At 47.4% G+C, this 19,042-nt stretch overlaps 2 protein-coding genes across 2 annotated transcripts; one reads left to right on the top strand and one right to left on the bottom strand.

Annotated features, from left to right (window-relative positions):
* Positions 1-4,775: 4,775 nt before the first annotated feature.
* On the bottom strand, positions 4,776-6,231 carry LOC138818190 (proline-rich protein 2-like). The gene is made up of 2 exons (XM_070009146.1): positions 6,133-6,231; positions 4,776-6,017 (listed from the first exon to the last, which is right to left on the bottom strand). Exons 1-2 carry the CDS (start codon positions 6,229-6,231, stop codon positions 4,776-4,778), a joined length of 1,341 nt encoding a protein of 446 aa, XP_069865247.1.
* Positions 6,232-6,452: 221 nt separating this feature from the next.
* On the top strand, positions 6,453-17,810 carry LOC138818158 (phosphorylated adapter RNA export protein-like). Its single transcript, XM_070009086.1, has 5 exons — positions 6,453-6,565; positions 8,574-9,187; positions 12,248-12,368; positions 13,978-14,061; positions 16,857-17,810. The coding sequence occupies exons 1-5, from the start codon at positions 6,476-6,478 to the stop codon at positions 17,124-17,126; spliced, it is 1,179 nt and encodes a 392-aa protein (XP_069865187.1). The 5' UTR covers positions 6,453-6,475; the 3' UTR covers positions 17,127-17,810.
* The last annotated feature ends 1,232 nt before the right edge of the window (positions 17,811-19,042 follow it).

Genomic DNA, 19,042 nt, shown 5'->3' on the forward strand with positions numbered 1-19,042 from the left:
CCACTTCCGGCTTTTTTTCCCCCTGCTTATGTGGTGCTGAGGAATCAAACCCAGGGCCTCATGCATGCAAGGAAAGCACTCTACCACTGAGCCACCTTCCCAGCCCTGTGTCTTTTCTTTAAATTTGGTCCTGAAGTTTGAATTCAGGACCCAAACTTGCAAGGCTGGCACTCTTACCACTTGAGCCATGTCTCCAGACCAGTTTTTTGCTGGTTAATTCACAATGCTGACAAGGAAGGTTAGCTTCTTTTCCTTTACCAAGTCAGTAGCAGGCTCATGGGTATCTTTCTAAACCAGTTCTGGGAAGACAGGACCCAGCAACGGCTCCCCTTGAAAACTAGGGTACCTGGCTCTCCACCTCCTCTTTACAAAACTCACTGGCCCTGCCCCACAGGAGACCAGGGAACATCGGAAACAATGAGTTCCCTGCCCTTTTAAGGGGATAGGGGATGGCCCCAGGGCATAGTGTGTATTAAGCATGAACTCTACCATATCCCCAGTCCCAGGAGCAATGAATTGATGAGAAGAACAGGAAAAGATAGAACTGAATGGGTCACAAGAGAAAGCCTACGACAACGCAGAACCCTGAAGAAATGGAAATGTACTCACTGAACACAGAAGCTTTGAACCAGTTCCGAGTTAGAAGTGGCACAATTTGCAAATGGCCTGTGGCCTCTCCTAATGACCATCAAAGATGTTGCAGGGTAGTGATTAGATACAGCTTACTTCTACTTAGAATAGCCTGGGTGTTTGCTGGTAGACTTTCTTTCAGAAAGGTGTAGCCTAAACAGAGCTACCTACCCCACTGCAGTGTTAAATGGGGGAAATCACTGCCACCCATTTTCTAAAGCTCAGAACCTGACTTGTCAATGCCGTTTTTCTGGTAAGACTTTTTCTGGGTAAACTCTTACTAATCAAGTTCTTTAAAAAGTGCAGGACTGAGAATGTGACTTAGTGGAAGAGTGCTTGCCTAGCATGCATGAAGCCCTGGGTTCGATTCTTCAGTACCACATACACAGAAAAAGCCAGAAGTGGTGCTGTGGCTCAAGTGGTAGAGTGCTAGCCTTGAGCAAAAGAAGTTCAGGGACAGCCCAGGTATATATACAGAGTACCGGATTATTTGAGAGAGCAAATTATCTCCTGAGAAGACTAGCTATTCAAATCTATTCAAATCCTCTCTGGAGGGGCTGGGAAGGTGGCTCAGTGGTAAAGCGCTTGCCTTGCATGCTTGAAGCCCTGGGTTCGATTCCTCAGCACCCATAAGCAAAAAAAAAAGGCCAGAAGTGACGCTGTGGCTCAAGTGGTAGAGCACTAGCCTTGAGCTGAAGAGCTAAAGGACAGCGCCCAGGTTCAGAGTTCAGGCCCATGACCGGACCCAAAAAAAAAATCCTCTCTGGAGGAGAATGTTGTTTAAGAGGCCTAGAATCAGCCAGGCAGTAATGATTTATTACCTGGTCAAGGAAGAAGAGCTGTGGCCTTGAATGAAAAGATCAGGGATTTTGTTAGGTAAACTTACATGTGTATAGATAGGAAAGACGCACCAGCAAGGGTAGTGGTAGGCACATTCCTGTGCACGCTCAATTCAGTGTCCTAATCGTGGTCTAACAGGATGAACACTAGCACCTTTGGTACAATTTAACATTATAATAAGGTTAAGTTTACTTTGGGTCATTTAAAAAGAATGAGCCAGACTATCTCGGTGCTTTGGGATGGTTTGTGTAAATTTCTTCTAAGATCCTTAGCTGGCACACACACACACACATACACACACACGTGCACACACACACATACACACACACACACACACACACACACACACACACACATGGAAAAAAGAAAGAAAGAAAGGCTGGTGGGCAGACATGCAAACCCAAGTGCTGGGTAGGATGTGAATCAACTAAAATTTTCAATGATTGCTGACTAAATAAATTTAATATAAATGTTTTGGGATTTTCATAAAGTCCTAGCTAAATCTCCAAAGAATTATATCAAATGAGAGAAGCCAGATACAAAAGACAACAGTAAAATCAGTCCATACATAAGATAATATGGGAAAGAGGCTGTGGAATAGTGATGGACTGAGGTTGGTAAGACTCCCCAAAGTCAGGCCTCTGACCTATAACTTTGGTAACAGTTTTGTTATCTATAGGATACTGGAAAACTATGTATGGGAAAACCAACCACATTTAGAACTCAAAATGGCTTGGTAAGTTTCTGCTAAACTCCTACACTCTATTGCATGATAAGCAGAAATTGATTTGGGATGGATTTTTTTTTTGCAGTTCTGGGCCTTCCGCATACTAAACACTCAACCACTGACCTATACTCAACCCCAACCAATATTTCTTCATCACCTGTCCTTCCAGTGCACAAAGTCACTAAGCCAGACACATCAGGAAACAGTGAATAGAGCAGATCTGTTAGTGGGAAATTCTGACACAAAATAAATACACTACTACTGATGTCCTGAAGAAGGCCATGGGTTTGAGAATGGTGTAGGTATTCTGTTCTACTTAGGGAAATTGAAGAGGCTGAAGAATGCCTCTTTGAGATGACATTTGGTCAGACTGCTGGACTTCTTTTTGCTCTACTCAGATAAGAATTGTGGGTAGTCAAAGAGAAGGTCTAGTGTTAGTAGTCCTGGGCCCTTGAGTTCCTAATGCCTAAGGGCTGGACTAGCCGACTCAGGACACTTACAATTCCAAGCCCTGACAATTTGGGGCCTATTGCTCCAGGCTTTAGTTGGAGAGTTGCTTCTCTGGGCTACCCTCATCAAGCCTGGAATTTGGCAGCTATTATAATCCTCAGCTTCCAGCAGTAGTGACTAGCAACCAGCAGGTGGTGGTAGCAGACAGCACCTGCTAATGTTACATTTCCTAAACAGGCCTCCTGTATTAGGACGTTCAGCTTCACAGTGGCCAGTGTTAAAGAGTTCACGGGTCTAGAGTATCTGAGACCCTTGACTGTTTTGTTGTTATTGTTGTTGGGGCCTGGGCGCTGTCCCTGAGCCTTTTTGTGCTCAAGGCTAGTGCTCTACCACTGGAGCCACAGTGCCACTTCCAGTTTTCAGTGGTTAGCTGAAGATAGGAGTCTTATGGAGATTTTTCTGCCAGGGTTGGCTCTGAACCCTGATCCTCAAGTCTCAGCCTCCTGAGTAGCTAGGAGTACAAGCATGAGCCAAAGGCACCCAGCAAACCCTTGATTCTTAAGGCTGATACCTCCCTGGGATGCTTCCAGTAACTAGGACTTCACTTTCTCGTCTCCAGTTCTACAGGGCCATTGTTGTCTTTGCCTCTTCTCCTTGCCACTCCTAGTCACTCCCTGGAACTCTGCAGCCACCCTCTCCTCCTACGGCCATCACGACTCCCACACTCCCATGGGCTCAAAGGGTACAGCACTTGCCTAGCAGTGAAGTTTGATTCCCAGTACAGTCTCTCTCTCTCTCTCTCTCTCTCTCTCTCTCTCTCTCTCTCTCTCTCTCAAACACACACACACACACACACACACACACACACACACACACACACACACACACACACACCACACGAAAGAAAAAGAGAAAAAAAAAGCAAGATAAAGTCTGTTAGTCAGAAGGGGAATGGTGGCAGCGGTGTTTGCACCCAGATTGTTGGTACCCCTGCTGGGCTACTGAGAAGTGCTCCCCCCTAGCCTGGGTAAAAGACAGCCACTAAGAGTTCACCAATGTTTGTTACCCAGTGTCTAAAACGGTTGTTAATGTTAAGAAACTGGAGGAGAAAGGAAGAAAACAGGCTGGACTCGATTTTCATCAGGCTAGGACGGTTTGTTGACGTACAGCAGTGAGGCTTGGAGACTGTGCAGAAGTTGGATTTTTATGGGGTCGGAGCAAGGAGGCAGAGGTTAATGACAAAGCCCTTAGGCCTAGGGAGCTGGGGGGCTTTACGCTGGGGCCCAGGATGGCCTGTTTACAGCCAGGCCCGGGGGGCTGCCCTGCCTGTGTCAGGCAGTCTGCGGTCTTTGGGAGCTCACCTGGTGTCTGTGTGCACCTGGGAAGCAGGGTGAGCCATCTTTCTGTTAACGTCTTCTGGAGCTGGAGCTGGGCACGGCAGCAGCTGCGGGCCGCTGTGCACTGTGCCCACAGACTGGGTGGAGCGGGCAGGCTGGCGCGGGGAGACAGTCCAACCTGGCTGCCCGGCTGACAGTCACCCACGCAGGACGGTGGGGGCACCAGAGAAGGCTGCCAAGGACTGAGTAAGGTATGGGGTGAACAGGTTAGCTTATTTAAAAGAAAAGTGAACATGAAAAGGAGGCACTGACAATAAGGCCAGTTTTGTTACCAGCAGTTTAACAGTGCTTAACGGTGCTTTAAAAGTATTGAACCAGCCGGGGGCGCCGGTGGCTCATGCCTGTAATCCGAGCTACTCAGGAGGCTGAGATCTGAGGATCAGGGTTCAAAGCCAGCCCGGGCAGGAAAGTCCATGAGATCTTATCTCCAATAAACCACAAGAAAAGAGGTAGAGCGTTCGCCTTGAGCTGAAGAGCGCAGGGACAGCGCCCAGGCCCAGAGTTCAACCAAATAACCTTGGGGTAGAGTTAGGGCACGGGCTCCTGAGGAAGTGCCTTCCAAGTGTGTATGGGGGGGGGAAGAGGGGGAGCCTGGACGGATCCTCTTTCAGGGAGTGGGGGAGGGGGGGACCCCGGGACTGGATCCGCTCTCTCGGGGAGTGACGGGGGGGGGGCAGGACTGGATCCACTCTCGGGGAGTGATGGGGGGGACCCCGGGACTGGATCCGCTCTCAGGGAATGATGGGGGGGACCCCGGGACTGGATCCGCTCTCGGGGAGTGAGGGGGGGAACCCCGGGACTGGATCCGCTCTCGGGGAATGATGGGGGGGGGACCCCGGGACTGGATCCGCTCTCGGGGAGTGATGGGGGGAACCCTGGGACTGGATCTGCTCTGGATCCGCTCTCGGGGAGTGATGGGGGGGGACCCGGGGACTGGATCTGCTCTGGATCCGCTCTCGGGGAGTGACGGTGGGGGGGACCCCGGGGCTAGATCCGCTCTCGGGGAGTGACTGGGGGGGACCCCGGGACTGGATCCGCTCTCGGGGAGTGATGGGGGGACCCCGGGGCTGGATCCGCTCTCGGGGAGTGACGGGGGGGGGGCAGGACTGGATCGGCTCTCGGGGAGTGATGGGGGGAACCCCGGGACTGGATCCGCTCTCAGGGAATGACGGGGGGGGGGGACCCCGGGACTGGATCCGCTCTCGGGGAGTGATGGGGGGGGACCCCGGGACTGGATCCGCTCTCGGGGAGTGATGGGGGGGGACCCCGGGACTGGATCCGCTCTCGGGGAGTGATGGGGGGGAACCCCGGGACTGGATCTGCTCTGGATCCGCTCTCGGGGAGTGATGGGGGGGGGACCCGGGGACTGGATCCGCTCTCGGGGAGTGATGGGGGGAACCCCGGGACTGGATCCGCTCTCGGGGAATGATGGGGGGGACCCCGGGACTGGATCTGCTCTCGGGGAGTGACGGTGGGGGGGACCCCGGGGCTAGATCCGCTCTCGGGGAGTGACTGGGGGGACCCCGGGACTGGATCCGCTCTCGGGGAGTGACGGTGGGGGGGACCCCGGGACTGGATCCGCTCTCGGGGAGTGACTGGGGGGGACCCCGGGACTGGATCCGCTCTCGGGGAGTGATGGGGGGACCCCGGGGCTGGATCCGCTCTCGGGGAGTGATGGGGGGAACCCCGGGGCTGGATCTGCTCTCGGGGAGTGATGGGGGGGACCCCGGGGCTGGATCCGCTCTCGGGGAGTGACTGGGGGGACCCCGGGACTGGATCTGCTCTGGATCCGCTCTCGGGGAGTGACGGTGGGGGGGACCCCGGGGCTGGATCCGCTCTCGGGGAGTGACTGGGGGGGACCCCGGGACTGGATCCGCTCTCGGGGAGTGACGGTGGGGGGGACCCCGGGACTGGATCCGCTCTCGGGGAGTGACTGGGGGGGACCCCGGGACTGGATCTGCTCTGGATCCGCTCTCAGGGAATGACGGGGGGGGACCCCGGGACTGGATCCGCTCTCGGGGAGTGACGGTGGGGGGACCCCGGGACTGGATCCGCTCTCGGGGAGTGACGGGGGCGGGGTGCGCAGACCCCCGGGATGGAGGCGCAGGAGCAGAAGCGGGAAAGCCAGTCCGAGCACCGGGTGAAGGGCGTGAGACCACGGGGGACTCCGGGGCCGCAGCGCTGCATCCGCTTAGGTTCTCCGGGAGACAAGCTTGCTCGGAACGACTTGGCTTCCGTTTTCCCCGGTTCTGAGAGCGGGCTGCGCAGGCGGCCACGCGTGGCCGGGCCCGGCGCGCGCCGATGGCGCAGACCCAGCCGCGCGGGGGCGCTCGGCGGCGGCGGCGGCGCCGTCCCGCCGGAAGTGCCCCCACCGTCCCGCCCTCCCGCCGGAAGTGCTCCCGGAAAACGCCCCGCGCGGCGCCTCGGAAAGATGGCGCTGGAGGCCGGCGACATGGAGGACGGGCAGCTTTCCGACTCGAGCTCTGACATGACGGTGGAGCCCGCCGACCGGCCGCTGCAGGTGCGGGAGGGAGCGGCCGCGGCCGCGGGGGGGGGGGGCGTGAGGCCGAGGCGGGGGCTCGAGGCTCCGGGCCTGGGCGCCTGGGCCCAGCGCGCCGGGGTCGCCGGGCCGGGCCGGGCCGCGGTGTGCGTGCGTGCCGGTGCTGAGCTGGACCGCGGGCCCGGGCGCCGCCTCGAGGCTGGTGCTCTTCCACTCGAGCCACGCCTCCACTCGTCGCTTTTTAGCGATCCGTTGGAGCTGAGAGCCTCGCGGCCTTTCCTGGCCTCCAACCGCCGTCCTGAGACCTCTGCCTCCTGAGGAGCCACAGGCCCAAGGATCGCTCCCTAATCATTCCCTGTGGGATGGGGTGGCTCTGGCCACCCTGGAACTCGTGACGGTCTGGCCTTCCTCCCCCCCCCCCCCACACCCCATCCAAGCAGGGCTGGGATGGCGGGAGGGTACTGCCAGGCCCGGCATCTTTTCCCGTTTCCTAAGTGGGAATCTGTCAGGGCACTCCTCCTCCTTGGAGAGGGTTTGGGCGCCTGGCTGCCTGCGTTCAGATTCTGGTACTCTCCAGGTCCCCCTGCTTTGGTAGCCCCTGTAAGTGTAACTGGCATGATGCTACATGCGAAGTGCTGCACACAGTAACTGCGCACTTAGTACTGTTGGAAGTCCTACCCTTTTACTGACAACGCACCCCTCCCCCTTTTCAGTTTGTAATAGGAACTCAAGAAATACATGCTTTGGGGGCTGGGAAGGTGACTCAGTGGTAGAGCGCTTGCCTTGAGCATGCCTGAGGCCCTGGGTTCGATTCCTCAGCACCACATAAGAAAAAAGCCGGAAGTGGCGCTGTGGCTCAAGTGGTAGAGCGCTAGCCTTGAGCTGAAGAGCTGAGGGACAGCGCCCAGGCCCAGAGTTCAAGCCCCACAACCGACAAAAAAAAAAAAAAAAAAAAAAGATATACTTTAGTGTTCGGGACAAAGTTACAAGCAGAAGTAAGTTCAGGAGTTCTGTTGCACAGTAGGGCGACTCTACTAATATATAGTGACTCTAGTAATATATATTTCAAAACAGCTAATAGAGCAACTGCTCAGGGAGCAGAGGCAAAAGGATGGCAAAGACAGAGCCGCTCCCCCCCCCCCACACACACACAAAAGTAGCAAAAAATAAAGGTGCGAGGGAATCAGCGGTAGAGTGCCTTCTTAGCATGGGTACAATTCTCAGTAGTTGTGGGCCTATAAGGAGAAAAGAGTATTTTGACTGTTAGAGGTGATTGATATGCAAATTACATTTATGCAAATTATACATTTACATGGATCAAAATGTCACATTGGGCCCCATAAATTTGAGGTTACTTACGTCAATCAAAAAGGAAAAAGTAGCTTGGCCCGGGTGGCTCACGCCTGTAATCCTAGCTACTCAGGAGACTAGAGTTCAAGCCCCATGACTGAACAAAAAAAAAAAAGAGGGGGGGAGTGGAAAAAAAAAAAAAAGGAAAAAGTGAGACCAGACACTGTTGCTTGTGTCTGTAATCCTAGCTACTTAGGAGGCAGAGATTGGAGAATCAAGGTGTGAAGCTAGCCCTGGGAAAAGTAGGGACCCTATTTGAAAAGTAGCTAAAGCAAAAGAGATGTGGCTCAAGTAGTTAGAGCACCAGCCTAGTAAACACATGGCCATGAGTTCAATCCCCAGTACCACCAAAAAACAAACAATACTTGTCCATATAAATTCCTAGGAAATTACTGCTGGAATTTTATTTTTCGGTCACTTTGCAGCTTTTTTTTTTTTTTTAAATCAGTTGACTTGGCCTAAATTAATGCTGTGAAATTTCAACCTTATTATAGTTTTGTTTTTGAGACAGGGTCTGGTTATGAAGCCTGGGGTTGCTCTACACTTCTCATCTTCCTGCTTTGGCCTCCAGCATGCTGGGATTACAGGCATGCACCACTATATCTGGCAACATTTTTTTTTTTTTTAGTAGGTGGAATTAATGTGTTCTGTGGAGTTGACTGTTTTCTTTTACTTGCAGAAAACACTCGTGGGAGACAACATTGTAAGGACCTTCCAGAGCACTGCTACAGCATGTATGCCTATCTCACATTATCGGACTGTTAAAAGTGTGGATTCAAGTGAAGAGAGTTTTTCTGATTCCGATGAAGATAGCTCTCTTTGGAAACGCAAGCGACAGAAATGTCTGAACCTGCCACCAAAACCAGAGCCTTTTCAGTTTGACCAGAGCAGTCAGAAGCCAGCTGTTGCTGGTGGAAAGAAGATAAACAACATATGGGGAGCTGTGCTTCAGGAACAGAGTCAAGATGCAGTGGCCTGTGAACTTGGTATCTTGGGGATGGAAGGCAGTATTGACAAGAGCAGGCAATCGGAGACCTACAATTATTTGCTTGCTAAGAAACTTAGGAGAGAATCTCAGGAGTGTACAAAAGATTTAGACAAAGAGCTAGATGAGTATATGCACAGTGGCAAAAAACCCGAGTTGAGGGAAGAAGAAAATGGGCAGAGTCATCTCAAACGGAAGCGACCTGCCAGAGACAGACTGGGCTCCAGACTGGAAATGGACTACAAAGGCCGATATGAGATCTCAGAAGACGATACTCAGGAGAAAGTGGCTGATGAAATTGCCTTCAGGTGAACATTTAAATTTACCTTACAGGGGCTGGGAAGGTGGCTCAGTGGTAGAGTGCTTGCCTTGAGGTCCTGGGTTTGATTCCTCAGCACCACGTAAGCAGAAAAAGCTGGAAGTGGCGCGGTGGCTTAAGTGGTAGAATGCTAGCCTTGAGCTGAATTGTTCAGGGACAGCACCCAGGCCTAGAGTTCAGGCCCCACAACTGACAAAAAAAAAAATTTACAAATGAGGACTTGGCCAAATACCCTCTAGTTACAGGAAAAAAATAAGTACTAAATATATATGACTCTTTTTGAGGGTTTTGGGTTGTTTTTGTTTTTTTCCCCCTTGGATTTAAACACAGTACTTCAAGCCTGCTAAAGCAAATTTACCTTTTGAGCCACACCTCCAGCCCTTTTCTGTTTTGTTTTGTTTTTTTACTTTGGGTTTGTTTGATGGTGTGAATGCATTTGAGTTTTCTTGAATTTGGACAGTCCTGATCTGACAAAATAATGGTTTTTTAACTTTCAAACAATTTTCTCTGTATTTAGTGTCATTCTGCTTTGAAGGTAAAACATACATTTTAAACTTGGGTTTTTGGTAGTATTTTAGGATTTGTGACTTTTAAAGAGTCTTATTGAGAGCCAGGCACTACTGGCTCATGACTGTGATCCTAACTAATAAGAAGTTGCTGTTACCTGGGAAAATTAATACTATGCATCTCAGTTTTCTCATTTGTAAACTGGGACAAAAAGTCCTCTTATAGGGGAAAAAAAAGTAGATTAAATTAGATTTTGTATGCAGGGTGCTAGTAAATTAAGACCTGTAATCCTAGCTACTCAGGAGCCTGAGAGCTGAGGATCACAGTTCAAAGCCAGCTCAGGCAGGAAAGTCTTTGAACCTCCTATCTCGAGTTAACTGCAAAATAGCAGGAAATGGAGCTGTGGCTCAAAGTGGTAGAGTGCTAGCCTTTAGCACAAGAGCTCAGGGAGAGCACCCAGGCCCTGAATTCAAGCTCCAAAACAGGCAAAGACACTAATTAATCTTCATTGGGGTATATTTTACATTGGATATTATCTCATTTTTAGTAGGTTTATTTTTTGGAGGTACTAGGGTTTGAACTCAGTGATTCACTTACTGAACAATAGCATTCCACCTCCACCCCACCCACAGCCAAGCTGCCAGTGTGAGTGTGGATTCTTTTGCACTGGGTTTACCTGGGTGTACCACTACCATCATAGATCCCTCCCATCCACAGGCCCATCTTCAGTTAATCTGTGTTCTGATTCCTGGACAGATTTTCTGCTTTCTGTGTGAGTTGCCTTTTTTGGACAAATAGAATCATATGTATGGTGCTTTTGCGCCTAGCTTTCTCATTTATTAAAGATTTTGAAAGTGGCTCATGTTGTAGCCGGAAGCAGTAACTACTCCATATTGTGTATGTGGCTATGCTTGCAGATCTTTGAACATGTATTTTCATTCCTTTGGGGTAAATAAGGAACCAAATTGCTTGATGGGTGACTAATTTGTGTGTGTGTCATAAGTTCAGATTTTTATTGTTATTGAAAACAAATACAGGTAAGAGTAATATGATTAGAGGAAATCAAGTATTTTTCCTTCAAGCGTATCCCCACATTAGTACTGGATTTTTTAAAAATACAAAGTGTGGAATCTGAATTCTGAAAAGGAAGTTGGAGTTTAGAAACCAAAGCATTGGGGTTGGGAAGGTGGCTCATTGGTAGAGTGCTTGCCTTGCATGCCTGAGGCCCTGGGTTCGATTCCTCAGCACCACATAAGCAGAAAAAAGCTGGAAGTGGCGCTGTGGCTCAAGTGGTAGAGCACTAGCCTTGAGCTGAAGAGATGAGAGACAGAGCCCAGGCCCAGAGTTCAGGCCCTAGGACCGGCAAAAAGTCAGAGCTAAAGCTAAATCTCTTTTGTTCATTTGTGCTAGTCCTGGGGCTTGCACTCTGAGCCTGGGTGCTGTCCCTGGGCTTTTCTTTTTTCTTCTTTTTTTTTTTTTTTTGGCCAGTACTGGGGCTTGAGATCAGGGCCTGGGCATTGTCCCTGAGCTTCTTTTGCTCAAGCCTAGCACTCCAGTACTTGAGCCACAGTGCCACTGCCAGCTTTTTCTGTTTATGTGATACTGAGGAGTGGAACCCAGGGCTTCATGAATGCTAGGCAAGCACTCTACCACTGAGCCACAACCCAGCCCTATCCCTATGCTGTTTGTGCTGGAGGCTAGCGCTCCACCACTTCAGCCACTTCTGTCTTTTTTCTAGTAATTAATTGGAGATAAGAATCTTGTATTTTCTGCCTGAGCTGGCTTTGAACTGTGATCCTCAGATCTCAGTCTCCTAAGTAGGATTATAGGTGTGAGCCTCCGGTGTCTGGCCTAAAGCTAACTGCAAGCTCTAGTTTGTTCCTGGTGTTTCCACAGCAGCTCACTCACTGCCTCCCCTGCAGTAAACAAAGGGTAACCGATCTGATTGGAGTGTGGCCACAGTTCCTTAGAAGAGTTACTTATGATTAGAAGAGCTACCTGTATTTTTAATCTCAATGGGAAAATGGAAAGAAATGTCTGATTCATGATGTTGAAAAAACTGACATAATGCATAAGTTCTTAGGATCGTGCTTATTGTAATTATAATAGTAAATAATTGCCATAATCTGTAAATAATTGACATTTCAATTTTTTGTTTGGAACAAAATCTTTCCTTTGAAGAGAAGATCTATCCAGACATCTGGAATTAGGAGGGTGATTAGAAGCACAGGGTATGTTTATTACTTGTCTTGGCAGGGAGTCAATTCTCTTTTATCATTTGCATTTAGGCTTTTCTTCACCACGTGGTGAGGTGTGTCTTTCCTTTGAAATCTGCCACAATGAGCAAGGCCAGTGAGAGTTCAAGTGTGAGACTTGAGGGGAACCCTTGGGGTCACAGTCTCCTGCTGGTCAGTAAGTCCGTTCATTGTGGAAGCAGATGTTAATCACAATACAATCTTGATTCTAGTTGAGAAGTATACTGCAGAAGAAGGTAGATTTCATCAACTATAAGAAATAATTTTTTATTTGTTTTTTTAATCAGGTTACAGGAACCAAAGAAGGATCTGATAGCCCGAGTAGTGAGGATAATTGGGAACAAAAAGGCAATTGAGCTTCTGATGGAAACTGCTGAAGTGGAACAGAATGGGGGTCTTTTCATAATGGTAAGGCTTTTCACAGTTTCTGTTCTTCATTATATAGCTGCTTTTTGTTTGTTTGTTTGGTTGATTTTGTTTTTGTTCAGTCTGTGGGGCTTGAATTCAGGGCCTAAGCGCTGTCCTTGAGCTTTTTTTGCTCAAGGTTAGCGCTCTACTACTTTGAGCCACAGTTCCACTTCCAGTGTTTAGGTAATTAGTTGGAGATGAGTCTCACAAACTTTCCTGCTAGGCTGGCTTTGAACTTTCTGATTTTTAAAAAATTCAGTTGTTTGAATATTGACGTAGTTGAGAGCAGAGTACCAGGGACTGTAGGGAGCTGGAGAAAGAGATTTATTAACATGCGCACACATGCACGCACAGTTGGTCTTAATTGCTTCTTGACTATATTTGAAAGTTTGGTAAGACTTATAATGTCAAGTCAGTATTAGTTGTGTTTTCAGTCATTCCCAGACATGCAGACTAGAGTCAGTCATTTAGTATACAAATTTCAACTACAGGTGAACAAAACAGCATTGCCTTTTGTAGACAAGTGTCTTTTCAAGCAGGCTTTATGTGTGTGTGTGTGTTGGTTTTTTTGTTTTTTGTTTTTTTGGTAAACAGAATAAGTTTATTTGAAAGTGAAAGGGAAATCGTGAAAGAAAGTAGTAAGCTCCTCCATCTGGAGAGGGCCCCAAAGAAAGTAGTAAACTTCTCCATCTGGAGAGGGCCCCAAAGAAGAATCCTCAAGGCAATTTCTTTAGTGCCATGATTTTTTTTTTTGGGGGGGGTCCAGTCGTGGGGCCTGAACTCTGGGCCTGGGCGCTGTCCCTCAGCTCTTCAGCTCAAGGCTAGCGCTCTACCACTTGAGCCACAGTGCCACTTCCGGCTTTTTTTTCCGCTTATGTGGTGCTGAGGAATTGAACCCAGGGCCTCATGCATGCAAGGCAAGCGCTCTACCACTGAGCCACCTTCCCAGCCCCATGATTTTTTTTTTCTGACATGGGGCTTGAACTCTGGGCCTGGGCACTGTCCCTCAGCATTTCAGTTGAAGGCAAGCACTCTACCACTTGAGCCATAGCACCATTTACGATATTCTGGAGGTTAATTGGATGTTAAACAGATGTTCTTGAAGGGCTGGCTTTCAACCTCTATCCTCAGATCTCAGCCTCCTGAGTAGCTAGAATTACAGGGGTGAGCCACTGGTGCCTAGCAACTTTTCATATTTTCATGCTTTATTTTTCTGGTAATTTAATGCTTAAATTGGCCCCTATTGATAGTACTGAAGTGCTAACTAGTGTTTCTCAATACAGGAAAGGATGATTAGCATATGTTATTTGAGTTTTGAGAAAATGCTATTTGAGTTACTACTATTTTGTAGCCTAAATTCTCTGGTGTGATTTAAGAGTCAGAATCAGGACTGGGCTGCAGGTCTGTCATTTTTTTCCTGTTTCCTTAGTTGTGTCTGCCAGAAGATGCTTTGGCTGTTTGTAGGAGGATTCTATGGAGTTGGAGGGCTGGAGGTATGTAGCTCAGTACTAGAGCTACTACACCCAGTGTGCCAAGGCCCTGGGTTCAATTCCCAGCACAGCAAAAAATAAAAGGAGTGTATAGTTTGATATTTCTGTTTCTTTTGTAGAATGGTAGTAGAAGAAGAACACCGGGCGGAGTTTTTCTAAATCTCCTGAAAAACACTCCTAGTATCAGTGAAGAACAAATTAAGGTAATGCTGATGTTCTTGGCCTTTAAGATGCATGGCAATCTGACTTCCACTCAGCCTGTAGGTCATGCTCTGCTGCCTTGCATGGACCTGTCCTGTCATTGTGTCAGTTCAAGTAACCATCATTTTCTTCCCTTTCAGATCTAATGTCATGACTACATCTTGGTCTGTTGGCATCTAATTATTTTTTCTATCCTAAATTTTTTTTTGTTAATGAACATTTCTAAACAACAAAACAGAAGAATAAGATGACCACATACCTAGATGCTTATCAATGGTTACTATTTTGGCATTCTACCCTTCCACTCCAACCAGAATCCATTCATTAGTTGGCTCCCTTGGGTCAGTCATGGGGCTTGAACTCAGCCTTGACGCTGTCCCTCAGGCCTTCAGCTCAAGACTAGTGCTCTACCACTTGAGCCTCAACTCCACTTCTGGTTTTCTGGTGGTTAATTGGCGATAAGAATCTCACGGACTTTCCTGCCTGGGCTGGCTTTGAACCATGATCCTCAGCTCTCAGGCTCCTGAGTAGCTAGGATTACAGGCGTGAGCCACCAGTGCCTGGCTCCCATTACTTTTTTTTTTTTGGGTCCAGTCGTGGAGCCTGAACTCTGGGCCTGGGCGCTGTCCCTCAGCTCTCCAGCTCAAGGCTAGCGCTCTACCACATGAGCCACAGCGCTACTTCCGGCTTTTTTTCTTTTTGCTTATGTGGTGCTGAGGAATCGAACCCAGGGCCTCATGCATGCAAGGCAAGCGCTCTACCACTGAGCCACCTGCCCAGCCCCATCTTCCATATTTTTTATAAACTGCAAGATAGTCTTCAAATCATTCTGGGATAAAGGGAATGTATTTACAAATCTAAACTTAATGTTTTTTGCTTTTTCCTTTGCTTTTTTTTTTTTTTTTTTTTTTTAAGCTAAGTAGCCAGGCTGGCATCAAGTGTATTCTCCTTCTGCCATAGCCTGCCAGTACTGGGGTTCTATGCACGGACCACCATGCCCAGCTGTTTAATCTGTTCATCAGGGAAGAGACTTTGATCTAAAACTTTTGACAGGTTTGGAATCAGGCCTGTTTGACAGGAAAGATGCAGTGCCCTGAACACAGCTGCTCTACCAGGGTGACTGCACACTCTTCTCGTGATGTCAGCACACTAAACACTCACAGGAATGCGTTACAGTCACTGGCTCTAATGCTGGGTGACAGCTTAAAGCCATTGACCTTGAACTGGTGCTTCATGTGAGTACCTAAGTGTCCTTGGGAATGGCTTTTCCCTAAAATCTGAATGTTCATTTTTGTGGCCTCTCTTTTTTTTTTAATCTATAATTGAAATTCCTGCAGAAATGTGACTTAAATGATACATCTAAAATTTTACTTAGTAATTGTTTGCTCTCCTCATAGGAATAATTACTTTGATAACATGATTTATAGCAGTGTATGTTCCCATAAAGACACATGTTGGGTAGTAGACAGAGAGATGACTTCCATGTTCATTTCCTTCCTCCAGTGTAATGCTTGGAGAAGTGTGTAGTTGGAAGAGACATTCTTCTTGGGGTTTTATTTGATATCCAGGTGCCTCTTGCAGAAACATACATGCATTGTTAGTATGATATGATAAAAAATGAATTCTCTAAAATTTGCTTTGCAATTGTTAAGATCTGAGTTTTAATCTTTATTTGACCATGAGCAAATCAGTTTTACTCAACTACAATTTTTTCACCTATGAAACTGAATGTTTTCTTTGTTATTCTGTTTGGATTTCTCTTTAGATCCCAGACCTGCTTTTCCTTATTTGCACCGTCGGTGACTCCACTTAGCAAGGCTCCCACATCGCTGCTTTCTAGTTTTCCTTGTTTATATATTTAGTGGGAACTAAATATATAGTGCTGCTAGAATAAGTCTCACCCTCTGGTGGTTATGCTCCTCAGGACATGGGTAGCAACTGAAGATGGCTTAGGTTGTCACAGCTGAGGCTGTGGTAGGTAGAAATACAAATCAGGTTGCTGCTAAAAGTCTAGCAGTACACAGTACACATCCTCCTACCTCTCCTGCAGCCCTCCCCTCCCCCCACAGCCTGCAGCATCACTCGGGGAGGCTGGAGCTAGAAGCTCAGTGGCATGCTGCCATTTCTCTCTAGCACCCTAATATGTTCTAGGTTCAATTCTATGTCAGGATGAAAGGTTTTACCATGCACATTTCCCATCTTGTGTGTCCCAAGCTGATTATTCTATGCCATGAAGACAGGTCTTCCCACACACAATTCTCACCTTATCTGATGTCATTTTTTTGTTCTTTTGAGACCGTCTGTTAGTCCAGGCTGGCCTCAAGCTCACTGTCCCATGCTGGGATTACAGGCCATACCGCCATACCCCGCTTTCATTTTTTTTTTTTTTAAGAAGGAAGTGTTTTTACATTATGCTTGTCACATGGCTTTTGTTATTCACACACTTCAAGCATGGCTTAGTTTCCCAGCATGGACAGTAGATTTCAACCCTGCACAACCTGATTTTCCTGCTGTGCCTTTGTATTCGGGCAGTTTTAAACCGAAGAGATGCTGTGTTATGTAGAATGCAAGTGAACTTGAGCCCTGGCTTACAGCAGCTACTCCTACTTTATTATCAGCTTGGCCTGTGTGGAATGATGCACCTGCTAATACTCATTATTATTATTATTATTATCATCATCATTATTATTATGAGAAATGGAAACAACAGAGAAGGGCCTTCCCATAATGAACTTTCCATAAACGGTAGCTTCTTTTGTTTCTTTTTTGGTTTTAACTAAAGCTGCTTTTATCACAGGACATTTTCTACATTGAAAATCAAAAGGAATATGAAAATAAAAAAGCTGCTAGGAAGAGGAGAACACAACTATTGGGGAAGAAAATGAAACAGGCAATCAAAAGTCTGAATTTTCAAGAGGAGGACGACACGTCACGTGAAACCTTTGCCAGCGACACCAACGAGGCGCTGGCTTCGCTGGGCGAGCCGCAGGAAGGCCGCGGGGACGCCAGGCTGGGCGCAGACGAGGCCTTCGAGGTGGACCACTCTCACGACCTGGACATATTTTAAGTGCATCGTGGACATTTTCTACACAGTGTAGTCAATGTTTCTGCTGTCTGATTTACTTTGTACTGACAGACATGAGAATCTGGAGGAGAGAGCTGTTTCTTGCTGTTAGTGAGTGTTAATATCAAGTGGGCAAAGGAGTGTGACAAAGTGAAGCATTGGAGATGCTTGTGTCTGACACAGCACCGGAAAGTGTGCAGCACAGTATTTAACCTCTCAGTCGGCTGCATGTGCTGATGTGAATTATGACTATTACCAGCTGATACTTTGTTTTGACCTGGTCATGATAACATGCTATTCCAAACTTCTATTAGGTTCTGTTTCTGATTTGTCTTTGTGCTGAATTATGCTGTGGTTTCAGAACATTCCATTAGAGCCTGAGGGAACACTGAATTGTTACAAATACTGTAACTAACATATTCGTGTTACTATCTTCTCTGTTACTAAGAACTTGGTCCTTTGGAGTTTGGTTTGTTTGTTTGTTTAGACATAGGATCTCACTGTATATTTCAGGCTGGCCTCACACTGAATCCTCAGCCTCCTGGGTGTTGGGATTATAGGTGGAGACCACACCCCACTCCACCCACCCCCAGATAGTTTTAGGCAATTCTAAGGACCAGGACTTAGAACAAGCTTCTGTTGTCTGTTCTTTCCATTTGTTTGTTTGTGGAGAAACAAATGTCAGAAGCTTTCAAAAGAAATATGGGTTCTTTTTGAATTGTACTTAAAACTCTGTGACCCACATCTGTGTTATCATGGACATTTCAAATTCCCAGTGATGCCTGCCTAAGATTTGTTTTACCTTATGTTAAGGAAGCTAGGTATTTATGTCACATCTGCATGAAGTTTCAAATTGCTCATTTTTATTAAAGAAAAAAACCAGTAAATATGTTTCTAGGGTTAACTAGTTTACAGAGTAAATCAACAGAAATGTACTCATGAAACAAAAATTTGTATATTAAAAAATATGATTCATCACTTATAAAATGGTCTTTACAATGTATTTGAAGTCTTTTAGTAGTTCCTAAAAGTGTGTTATTGGAACTTGGATCTCAGAAGGAAGTGGTTATTAGTTGCTTTTTATTTATAAATTACGCAAAAATAAATTTTGTTTTTGGCAGTCCTTAATGAGCTTTATGCGTCTCTCATGGGTGCTGGTGACCGAGCAAGGTCACATGAGCTTTATGCGTCTCATGGGTGCTGGTGACCGAGCAAGGCTTCATGCGTGTTAAGTGTGTGCTTTTACCACTGAGCTTTCCACGCACCAACTTTTTTGTGTGTATACCAAGGTTTCAACCCAGGGCCTTGCACTTGCTAGGCCTACGCTTTATCTCGTGAGCCACACCCCCAGCTTTCCTTGCTTTCATTTTGCCCCAGCCAGCTGGCAGTGAGATCCTCCTGTTCACAGTTTGCATGAAGTGGGGAAGGCGAGTGTGCTGCTGCTGCACCCAGCTCCTGGGTGAGATGGAGTGAGGCTTCAGACTCCTTGCTTGAGCTGGCCTCCAACTGCGAGCCTCGTACTCTGCACCCCAAGTAGCTGCAGTTTTAGGCATAAACTTGTCAGCGCTCAGCTCATTTTATTTCATAATTTCATTTTTCATAAAATTGATAGGATTAGAAGAAGAAAAATATTTCAAGTAAATCACTGAATATTGACCCTGAGGTAGTGCGGCAGCCCTGTGAGGTGATTTTAAAGATGCACAATACAACTTTAACCAAGAGAACAGACATGCAGCACATTTAAAGCCATATACTAGTGCAAATGCCTTTTCTATTGAAAATTGTTTAAAGACATTAGCACTGGGGATAATTGGCTGCACTGAGCCTCAACCCAGTTCTTTGCATTTGGAACTAGAGAGTTTTAGTTTGGTTCCTGCTACTCTCACAAAAGCCAATACTCATTAGACTTTTCTCTATTG

Source organism: Dipodomys merriami, unplaced genomic scaffold (genome assembly GCF_024711535.1).
Source record: "Dipodomys merriami isolate MVZ:Mamm:240054 unplaced genomic scaffold, mDipMer1.0.p SCAF_72, whole genome shotgun sequence".
NCBI lineage: Eukaryota > Metazoa > Chordata > Mammalia > Rodentia > Heteromyidae > Dipodomys > Dipodomys merriami.

Excerpts from the sequence above, each read along its gene's own strand:
- LOC138818158 (XM_070009086.1), top strand. The coding sequence starts at position 6,476 with ATGGCGCTGGAGGCCGGCGACATGGAGGACGGGCAGCTTTCCGACTCG. Across the intron at positions 9,188-12,247 it reads GCTGATGAAATTGCCTTCAG|GTTACAGGAACCAAAGAAGG; the intron begins GTGAACATTTAA and ends TTTTTTAATCAG. Across the intron at positions 12,369-13,977 it reads ATGGGGGTCTTTTCATAATG|AATGGTAGTAGAAGAAGAAC; the intron begins GTAAGGCTTTTC and ends TTTCTTTTGTAG.
- LOC138818190 (XM_070009146.1), bottom strand. The coding sequence starts at position 6,231 with ATGCAGCGCTGCGGCCCCGGAGTCCCCCGTGGTCTCACGCCCTTCACC. Across the intron at positions 6,018-6,132 it reads CCTGCGCCTCCATCCCGGGG|AGCGGATCCAGAGCAGATCC; the intron begins GTCTGCGCACCC and ends TCATTCCCTGAG.